The 10971-nt window shown below is 48.7% G+C and overlaps 2 protein-coding genes and 1 non-coding gene across 4 annotated transcripts; 2 read left to right on the top strand and 1 right to left on the bottom strand.

Moving 5' to 3' along the window:
• Positions 1-239: 239 nt before the first annotated feature.
• LOC144113485 (uncharacterized) lies at positions 240-10729 on the bottom strand. 2 transcript variants are annotated; one of them, XM_077646575.1, is made up of 5 exons: positions 10589-10729; positions 10417-10491; positions 8342-8810; positions 3205-3351; positions 240-2780 (listed from the first exon to the last, which is right to left on the bottom strand). In XM_077646575.1, the coding sequence occupies exons 2-5, from the start codon at positions 10461-10463 to the stop codon at positions 2541-2543; spliced, it is 903 nt and encodes a 300-aa protein (XP_077502701.1). In that variant the 5' UTR covers positions 10464-10491; positions 10589-10729; the 3' UTR covers positions 240-2540. The 2 variants fall into 2 exon arrangements, with proteins under 2 accessions (XP_077502701.1, XP_077502702.1); XM_077646576.1 differs by having other exon boundaries at positions 10698-10717.
• Positions 279-2102, top strand: LOC144113484 (ATP synthase F(1) complex subunit alpha, mitochondrial-like). The gene has a single exon (XM_077646574.1). It carries the CDS (start codon positions 279-281, stop codon positions 1944-1946), a length of 1668 nt encoding a protein of 555 aa, XP_077502700.1. The 3' UTR covers positions 1947-2102.
• TRNAL-CAG (transfer RNA leucine (anticodon CAG)) lies at positions 5323-5406 on the top strand. Its single transcript has one exon. It is a non-coding gene; the product is annotated as a tRNA-Leu (tRNA).
• Positions 10730-10971: the final 242 nt, after the last annotated feature.

Here is a 10971-nt window from a genome sequence, read left to right as displayed (position 1 = left end):
GACTAATACTGTCATAAAAGCAACTTCCCGTACTCCTTGCGCATAAAAGCGTCAAACAGTACCATATATTCGCCAGCAGCGCCAAGTGCATTCCAGCAGCTCGCAGAGGGACGCACGCTCCTGCCGCGCGCGCCGCTGCGCGCGCTGCGAAAACCGCGCGCTAGGTTTCGTCTGGCAACCGGGCCGCCGGAGAAGGTCACGTCCTCTCGTCTTTTTGGGGGAAGGTGATCTCGCCGGTATTTGCTCGTCGGGCATTGCAGTTCGAGCTTGCAGCGAGCATGGCTTTCGTCTCCCGCAGATTGGCCTGCACGTTAGCCAGGCATTTCCCGAAGCAAGCATCGAAGCTTGCGCCCGCTCACGAAGCGATAAGCGCGCTCGCACTACGAAAGCTTTCGACCACGCCATGTTCCTACGCAGCCGCCGGTTCAGCCGAAGTTTCCACCATCCTCGAAGAGCGCATTCTAGGACAGGCCTCCACAACCAACCTGGAAGAAACAGGCCGCGTGCTCAGCATCGGAGATGGCATCGCCCGCGTGTACGGCCTCAAGAACATCCAAGCTGAAGAGATGGTGGAATTCTCCAGCGGTCTGAAAGGTATGGCCCTTAACTTAGAACCGGACAACGTGGGTATTGTCGTGTTCGGTAACGACAAGCTTATCAAGGAGGGAGACATAGTGAAGCGTACCGGGGCCATTGTGGATGTACCAGTTGGGCCCGAGCTGCTTGGTCGCGTCGTGGATGCCCTTGGAAATCCCATAGATGGCAAGGGACCCGTCGCTTGCAAGAGTCGTGCTCGTGTTGGCGTGAAGGCGCCAGGCATCATCCCGCGTATCTCAGTGAAAGAGCCTATGCTTACAGGCATTAAGGCAGTAGACAGCTTGGTTCCCATTGGTCGTGGACAGCGAGAGCTGATTATCGGAGACAGGCAGACCGGAAAAACTGCTATTGCCATCGACGGTATTATCAACCAGAAACGTTTCAATGACGGCTCGGACGAGAAGAAAAAGCTGTACTGCATTTACGTTGCCATTGGGCAAAAGAGGAGCACAGTCGCCCAGATTGTAAAACGGCTGACCCAGAGCGACGCCATGAAGTACACCATTATCGTCAGCGCCACAGCCTCGGACGCCGCACCGCTACAATACCTCGCTCCCTATTCGGGTTGCGCCATGGGCGAGTACTTCCGCGACAACGGCATGCACGCCCTCATCATTTACGACGACTTGTCCAAGCAGGCTGTCGCCTACCGTCAAATGTCCCTGCTGCTGCGGCGACCTCCAGGTCGGGAGGCCTACCCTGGCGATGTGTTCTACCTCCACTCCCGTCTCCTTGAGCGAGCAGCCAAAATGAACGACGCCTTTGGTGGAGGCTCCCTGACTGCTTTGCCAGTGATCGAGACGCAGGCCGGTGATGTCTCGGCCTACATTCCCACCAATGTCATCTCCATCACTGATGGCCAGATTTTCCTTGAGACTGAACTGTTTTACAAGGGCATCCGGCCAGCCATCAACGTAGGGTTGTCTGTAAGTCGTGTTGGCTCAGCTGCCCAGACAAAAGCCATGAAGCAAGTCGCAGGTTCAATGAAGCTAGAACTTGCTCAGTACCGTGAAGTTGCTGCCTTTGCACAGTTTGGTTCCGACCTGGATGCAGCCACCCAGCAGCTATTAAACAGGGGTGTACGACTCACAGAGCTACTGAAGCAGGGTCAGTACACACCGATGGCAATTGAAGACCAAGTTGCTGTTATCTACACAGGTGTCCGTGGGTACCTAGACAAACTGGACCCATCCCATATCAACGAATTTGAGAAGGAGTTTCTGCAGCACGTTCGAAGCCACCACAAGGATATCCTTACCACCATCGCTCAAGAAGGTCACATTAGCGAATCCACTGATGCAAAACTGAAGAGTATTGTCACTTCATTCGTAGCTAACTTTTCGGCATAATTTTTTTTATACTCCTTGCACTGCCTCTACTGCCCTGTCACATTTCTAGTCTGTATGTAAGACAAGTAGAAATGTATAAACTAGATTTGTGCAAGACTTAACCTAAATTATCTGCTGTAATGTCTGGGCGACAATAAATTGTGAAGGAAACCAGAATGCTGCACATTTCTTTTGATGGTATCACTGCAAACTGTTAGAAGATATGTGATCACTGCCAGCAGCAGCAGTTTCGTACTTCGGTTTACACAGCTATTTAACATAAACAAAAGTAGTTCAGTGATTTTCTGTTGCATGGGTGCCTTTGGAGTTTTCCCTCTGTTCTTTGGATGCTGCTTTGCCTTTCTATGCTTGTATATGTACCTTTACTGTAACCTAAAGTTTGGAATCTTAAGTCTTGTGAGGCTGTCAGGCAAGTGGAAACACTTGTTCTCCACTTACTTGACACCACTTTGTGCTGTGCTATTATGCTTGCTGGAAGCAATCTGTATTTTGGCTGGTCCTTTCTTTAATAGCCATTTGGACTTTGTTCTAGCCTCTTTTTGTAGTTTGTAATGAAATCACCTGAGCACTGCTGCAAAGTTTCTCTGCAAGCTTTCAGTTTTTTTGCTGTCCATGGTGGCATGCCTGCTTCTTTGAAATGTACCGTACATCAAGGCGGGGCAGAACAGTCATCACGTGCATTGCAAATGCTTTCCATAAAGCCTCTCGGATGACTCTGAAGAACCGTGCCTGGTTTCGGTTAATAAAGCTGTCGATCAGTGCGACCAAGACCCAGTTCAGGAATACGGTCATGCCTTTTGCGGATGTAATGCGGAGCCCTTCCATTTTCGTGACCTGCAAGACAATGGTTTAGAAGTGTATAGGTTTGCTGGAAAGTTTCGCTATTCCCAGCATTTGTTGTTGTGCGGGCCAGCTACAGCCACACAATAAATTTATTAGGCATGTACAGTTACATTCAATAAGACTTACAGTAATCTGATGGCAACAGTGTTGCCATTCGCAACATAAACACGAATGACAGTGCGGCAGTTAAGTGTGCTGCAATACATAGCTCTAAACATGGGGACATTGCAGTGAACCCAACTACTTTGATAGGCAGCTAAACAACTTTCGTGCACTTCCAGCATTGCTTTATGAGGCCAGGTCCAATTTTGTAATGTCATTCCACGAGTCATGCTGAGCCTGATAGTGCTCCTCTTGCACACAGTTTTGAAAGTACTTTAAGGAAGTGTAAATTTTCATTCGGAAACAAACTGACCTCTAATGTCTGAAGTTTTGGGCGACCACTGCAGATGACGATTTCTGTGTGGATGTGCAGGTGCTGCAGGTGCGCCTTGAACTTCCCCTTCATGGTGACATGAGACCGCAGTGTCGTGTATTTGCCAGTAACATTTAGGTCTTGCACCTGCATGTCACAATGCACATTGGATTGGCATCTTTAAAAACTATTTGTATTTGCATGCATGCAAAGCAGTCTGTTTTTCTAAACCAGCATGCTGTATGTTCTGAGTGAACATGGTAAAACTTGTTCACTGTAGTACACATCTGTTAATCAAAGCTCCTTAGGTTTGCTGTCACAACTGCATATATCATGTGGTGTACCAAATCTGATGCTCCAAAGTACATTCTACGAAGCTGGGATGCAAAACTGCTAACAATGTAACACTACTGTGCTGTACAAGCTTGACCGTAACCCTTTCAGGTGCCATTTTTGTTTGATATGAAAACATATTTCCACCTAAATAGTATAACCAGGCCTCAAGAAAGACAGTTTTTCTGCACAAAATACTAGTGGTCTATATTTTACGGGGATGGAGAAAATTTCGTTCAAATTGTCATAATGGTTGGGAGAACTAACATCAGAATTCTAAGATTTTTCAAACAGCCAAGGGGCCGTGGAGTCATTTTCCATTTCAAAGATGCATGTTATGCTCGAAATTGACAAAAACAGGACGATATTAATGGTGGCAAAATATGTCGGCCTAAAAATGGCAGCAACCGTACAAGCGTACTACGAAGCTCACTGTTTTGAGAAATATTTACTGCTTTCGCTAGCGGGCCCAAATAAGCAGTGTAACTAAGTAAGCTAAATTTGCCTGAAAGAAAGAAATCACTGCTAGATGCAGCACACTGAGAAATGGCTGCAAGTTGCCTCTGTGGACAACTGTGTACTTTCTCTGTACTGAACTGCACACAAAGCTCCTTCAATGGTTATTTTGCCTCTACTGGAACATCCTAACATTAATTTTCCTCCACCCAACACCCACTCTTGCCAAAGGTCACAAAAGCAGTTACTCCTGACATGGATCGAGGAACAGTGGTTATCCCAAGTGCATTAGGAACATCTGCAGCTACTGTGCACGGTATAAGGCAAGGTGACCATGAAGCGCAACAAATATAGCTTTGTTTAAAGCCGAACGCAAGCTGTGTGGCGGCGTGACGACAACATCCATTTTTAGCCCGAGGCATATTGCGAGAAGCAATTCGCTGCGTATTTTTCGTGTAATGTTCGGGAGCCCTTTTTCTTCAACATCGCGTTTCTAATATGCAGCCCATGCTAGACGTTAGCAGCTCGTGCACATACTGCTGAGCAAGGCAGTGATGTTGCACAAGAAGCTGGAGGGTAACTGAGGGGGGCGTGGCTTTGTAAATAAAGGCCGATTTACGCCCCTGCGCCAGAACACGGCCGGTCTCGATGGGGGCGCGCCCGGCAGTGGACCGAATGCCCGAAGTCAGTGATTTGTCTCCAGATGGCGGCACGTACCAATGCTGGCGGGCCATGGAAGGAAAAAAAACTTTTTTTCTTCCAGTTTTTTTCCTCCATGTTACGGGCACTGCGGGTATGTGGGCAGGCGTAGGGAGAAATGTGGAGCCTCACGGCAGCAAAAAAAAAAAAATGCAGTTCGAAACCCGGGTCGGCTTGAGCATGCTCAATAAGTAGCTAAATGATGAAAACCACCCATTTTTGCACAGATACCAATCTTTGTATGCCTATGATTTTTGTGGGAAGAAGCGTGAAGCTGTGCCCGATGGAATACAAAAACATTACAGGAAAGCGAAGTTCAAACTATACTTTGGCATCTTAAGTTCCAGGTGGCGGCGTATCGTATACCTTCCCTGCATGGAAAAACCAGCGGCTAGTCGGGAACAATAAAGTGATCAGCGCCAAGACACACAGAACTATTTTACAGTATGCACGAACAAGCAGTGTCTCCCGTGGGCGTGGAACCTCTAAGCCGATTGCTCTGTGGGACAAACGCATGGTGTCCTGCTAGTCATTTATTTGTGTGGCAGCATAAATCGAAATAAAATACGATGCAGATATTTAGTGACTCCTCACTAAATAGAAGGATTTTACTATGTTGGCTGTCTCGTCGTCAGGATGGCCGAGCGGTCCAAGGCGCTGCGTTCAGGTCGCAGTCCGGTCTTCCGGGCGTGGGTTCGAATCCCACTTCTGACAGAACTTTTTTTATAGTTTTGCAAAAATGTTTATAAATAATCTAAACCGCCAGAAGACCTGCCACTCTAAAAGTAGTCTTTATTTGACATGTATGTACCTTGCGCCCTACAAAACAACGGCTGGCTTTTTCGCATGCTCCAGAATAATGCAACTAAATGAAGTCGCTGAGCGAAATCATGTCAACAAGAAAATTCTTCTCTCCTCAGCACCCGTTTAACTCCCCGAAGCTGCTCATGTTCAACAAGAGACGCTCTAGTGGAGGGTTCCGGATTAACTTCGGCGACCTGTGGTTCTCAGAACACACGGACGATTTTGCATTCCGCATCCATCGAAATGCGGCTGCGGCTAGAATTCGATCTCCCGCGACATTGAGCTCAGCAACCGAACTCCATAGGCTCAGATCGAGCCACTGCGGCGGGGCCAAGAAAATATTTTACTGCAAGCCAGTCGGTGCACGCACAAGACCACAATATATTTTCTTCAGTTCGCTGTTAATTTCCTAGCTGTACGCGATACCTACCATGGGACTACGCTGTCAGCACTAATAGTTGAGGGTTGCAAACGACCGCTCATAGAGCGATAAGAATCAAACGCTGCACTTAATGTTCATCGAGATACTCAAAACATTTCAGGGGCCTTTTCTGAGGATCTATACAGACATTCACACATTTGTCTAGAGCGCTTGAACGGCGCGACGGGGAATGCATTGACGTCATTTACGAGTGGCCTAGGGTTCGAAACAACATGTTATCGTTACTTAAACATCTTATCAAATGGGCAGTCCCATTTGAACCGCGCATTTTTCTTGGACTTTTTGTGTCCAAAAAAAAAATGGTGTTCAACGCGGTTTTCCTGATGAACTTAAACCCCGCCTCTGTTTCTATGAAGCAGTTAGGCGCTGTGATTTTGCTTTAACTATAATTATACGTTCTGCTTCACATAAATTAGCGCACAGTCCATAGCATTGCGTAGGACGCTTCGGTGATCAAGCTTTTGTAGCGTCTTACCTATAGGGAAAATAAGGAAGTAATTTATACATATGTTAGTACATGCCGTTGGGCCGCCGCGGTGGCTGAGTGGCTATGGCGCTCGGCTGCTGGCCCGAAAGACGCGGGTTCGATCCCGGCCACGGCGGTCGAATTTCGATGGAGGCGAAATTCTAGAGGCCCGTGTACAGTGCGATGTCAGTTCACATTAAAGAGCCCCGGGTGGTCGCAATTTCCGGAGCCAGTACGGCATCCCTCATAGCCGAAGTCGCTTTGCAAAGGACGTTAAACCCCATAAACTAAACTGATGGTGCGCTCGCGTATGAGCCCAAGAAACCATCACGTATCTTCTGTACAGAACGCGTGAGAAAATTTCAAGCGCCGAAGCGTGCTCCGCAATATTTTGGCCGCACCTGTACTATCCGAGCAAGAGCGATATTAATATTTTGAGGGAAGGGGAGATAGACTGAAATCGGTTTTGAGGAAAGGAAATGGCGCAGTAGCTGTCTCACCTCTCGGCGGACACCTCAGCCGCGCCGCAAGGGAAGGGAAGAAGGTAGTAGTGAAAGAAGAAAGAGAAGGAAGAGGTGCCGTAGTTGAGGGCTCTGGAATTATTTCGACCACCTAGGGATCTTTAACGAGCACTGACATCGCACAGCGCACGGCCGCCTTTTGCGTTTCGCCTCCATCGAAACGCGGCCAACATGGCCGGGTTCGATCGACTGCAGTCAGGGAGAGAGAGAAAAAAATTGCAGCCGCTTTGCGTAGTTAGGCCAAATACGAATATGTGCGCTACCAGGTTGGGCTTCGCAATTTTTTCATCATTAAACGCTGCTACGCTAAGGTTGTTGTAGCATGTCTTATGAAGAACCCACCTACCACCTAGGTCATGTGACGTCACATCATCACAACCTGTCAGGTATATATATATATATATATATATATATATATATATATATATATATATATATATATATATATATATATATATATATATATATATATATATATATATATATATATATATATATATATATATATATATATATATATTATTTTCCCATTGATCAGCGCCAGAAATTTAAAAAAAAACATTCCCCTATGCACCTTGGTTTCGGTGGCATAAACATAAACCTGGGCAAGTGGGTGCTACCTGCCCACCTTGGAAGGTGGGCCACCTGCCAGAAGAGCAGGCTTCAGACAAACACAAAACGGTTAAAGGAATGGCCACTGTAAGTTCTAGCGCATTTATAAGGGGAGGGGGTGATCTCAGGAGTACGTTGGAGAAGGACGCAGCTATGTCAGCTCGGAAGTTTCATTTTCACTGCTCCATCTTAACCGGCAAATCTCGAAATGACTTTCAACTCGGGTGTTTCGTTCTGACACCGCGTGTTAGACGCGTGGTCGGCGAATATTGTAAAATCATAAGCTACCCGCGCACGAACGAACTTTTCCTGTGGATGGAAGGCGAACGTTATCAGCAAGGCTGAATCTTTACCCTGCTAGCTCATACGTTCGAAGTGTGAAACCACTATCCGTTCTCGGCCGCTAGTCGTCGCCTGCGCACCTCGCTTGCATCGATACGCGGTATGAAACCAAAAAAAAAAAAAACACGTGGTGCCGAACCCCCTCCTCTCCCCCTGTTCTTTTTCCTGGAAGCGAGCAAGGATATGATCTTACTCTTCATTCAGTCCAATCGCCTTCAGTCGCATACTGACAACGGCGGTGCTGGGCGTCGTCCACGGCCATTCAGTTTCAGTACCGCAAGTTTCGTCATCGTTTCAGCGAGCAGAGTGCGGAGTGGCGTGGCGTTTGTAACTACCAATGCGGAACCTGACTACGCGCTGACGCGTAGGTCACAGAAGTGCGCGCGGTGCTGGCAAAACCACACAATGGCCACGTGCGTGACGGCAACGCCACGCGCGTCGGCTGCCTTGGCGACTGCTTGCCTGCAACGGGATGTGGACGATGAGGTGCTTTTCCGAGCGAACGACGCGAGCCGGGTCCTCCGGTCGCAACTTGAAGTTATCGAGGCCCAGCAGCGTGGCGTCCCGAAGTTCGGCGTCCGACGCCCCGAGCAGCGGAAGGGGAATCGAGTGCAGCGCGCGCTCCGCCCCATCGGACAGCAGCTTGAGAAGCTTCTCTCCGATCACCTCACATACGTCTCCGTAGCCCTCGTCTTTTTGCTTGTCGCCTGGCTTGTCGCCTGACTTGTGGCCTGGCTTGTCGCCTGACTTGTCACCTGGCTTGTCGCCTGGCTTGTCGCCTGGCTTGTCGCTTGGCTTGTGGCCTGGCTTGTCGCCTGACTTGTAGCCTGGCTTGTCACCTGGCTTGTCGTCTGGCTTGTGGCCTGGCTTGTCGCCTGACCTGTCGCCCTTTGGGGCGACCCGCGCAGTCGCCCTCCGCGGGGGCCCGCGCCTGCACCAGGAGAAGAGCGCGCGCCGCTGACACTTGCTCGGCTGGCATGCACGACAGCTTCTCGTCGGCGGTACTGCGACACCAAGGCAAGAAAGCCGGAACGGGGTGTTTGTGGGTTTGCTCTCGTAGCCATCGTGCTCGATGAACTGTAAAGTTCCAAAGCCATCGACAAGTACGAACTAGAATCTGCTGTCGCGTGATCCCCAGACCACCTTCTACTCTGGGTGGAGGTCAAGGGCTATGTTATCATAGTGGTTCGTATATCCGTCGTGCAGGCGATGCACGAGTGTTGACGTGCTTGCTTCCCTAGGTGCTGAGCAGGCCGTTAGACACACTGCATTATGCTAAGCAAATTCAACAGCCAGGCTATATACCCTTCACTTGGCCATTAGCGGCAGTGATCTGTATCTAGGAGGCCGTGTCTATGGTAGATACATCCCTCCTTCTGAACGCATCACATTTGCTGCAGAGGCCATACACAGAAATGTTCATAAAGGGGTCGAAGGGTGACACCATACTGTACGCTGGACAGTGCTCGCAAAAAAAAGAAAAGATTGGAGGATTAAGCTCCCTCACACTCTCCCCATTCATAGTACTGGTTGCTGCGAGAGTCGTGAAAAGGTTTATATTGTGCCCTACAGCCTCCCCGCTTTGGGAATTTATACTCGGTAACACCCATTACTTACACCCTCCTCTCCGGATATTCACCGTACTCACTTGACAGGACACCTCCCTCCTATTTGTTTTTTTTTTCTGAATATTAACTGTTTATAGCAACCGCCCACCTTCTCAAATATTTCGCAACTTAACAACATCGACTTGGGAGGCACCTGTAAAGCACTGCTAGCCGCGCTTGCTGAGGGAAATCGAAGTTACAGGAACCGCTGATTCTATTTCCTCTCTCACCGTACTACTAGTTGTAGTATATACGTGGCAAAAAGCCGCTTGCATTTGAAACTGGTTGTCTGTCCGGTCGCTTTTGTCCCATCATTCTCCGCAGCAATAAAACTGACCCATGTTGCCATTAACGAGCGGTGCAAAGGCTATAGAAACTACTGAATGAATCTATCTCCGAGTCGTGCCTTGTGCCGCAGTAGGAAGCTGCGGCGCACCGAATTGAACCGACGGCGGCTGGACCCGAGAATTCACGGTCGCAGTTTCATCAGTGCTGCCGCAGTACGCAATCGGTTGACAGCGGGTGTTCCTTGATGCCAGGCAAGACGCATGAACATGACGCATAATACAGAGCTCGCGTTAACTGCCTGCAACTCACAGCGCAACTACGACTGCGCGTTTGTCAGAAGCGACGGAGAATGCGCTTTAAACATAGTTCTGAGTTCACAAAAATAAGGATTCTGCAGAAACATTAGCGGCTTGCAAGCACTTGGTCATTGGCTCGAGGTGGTATGCTTGTGGTTACGGGGCAGCGATATGAAAAAAAAAAAAGCGTCAACGCAAAGGTGAACGGTGAATCTCGAGGGCGAACAGTGCCAAAATGAAGCTAGTAAACACTTGAGCCACGACTGGGAATTGCGAGTGTTGTCATCTTGCCTTGAAATACCAAATATTGCGTAATTTGTCTACTGGGAGCGCATTTTGAACTCACTTGGGCTGAGGCGGCTGAGGTCCACGTGATTTCTTCACCCCGGCCATGCGTGCATGTAGTGACAGCAGTCGCCGCCTGCGAACAATCAGAGCAGACATCAAATGCGTTGGTCAGGTGCCCTGATGTTCGGCGTAGAATCGGCGCTTTGCGAGGCCGGACTACACGCACGCACACAGATTAAAGGCGCCGAAATGCAACACGGGTTAGACTTGGCTAGAAGATGCAGCATTAGGCTGGCAGCGGCCTTGGCATTGGTTCCGTTAAACAGTGAGGTTTCTTACAAGAAGACATCATTTAACGGTGCCGCTTTTCTTCCTCGTCTTCGGTGACGGTGTCTCGCTCAGTGCGATACCATTTTGCTTACACATTTTTAAACCGTCACTGTTTCTGAGACTCGTTTGCAGAATCACTTCCTATTTTCTATGCCAACGATTTTTTTTTAACGGCGAGGGTCGGCCCACACGTCAAATTGGGTTCAGCCGAAGTTATGGACAGAGCAGCGAACTACGGAAAGAAAAATGATAGGTGTAAACGTTAAGAGACAGGAAGAGCGTA

This window comes from Amblyomma americanum, chromosome 1 (genome assembly GCF_052857255.1).
Source record: "Amblyomma americanum isolate KBUSLIRL-KWMA chromosome 1, ASM5285725v1, whole genome shotgun sequence".
Taxonomy (NCBI): domain Eukaryota; kingdom Metazoa; phylum Arthropoda; class Arachnida; order Ixodida; family Ixodidae; genus Amblyomma; species Amblyomma americanum.
The sequence above is the reverse complement of the archived record's forward strand: the minus strand, read 5'-3'. Positions and strand labels throughout refer to the sequence as shown.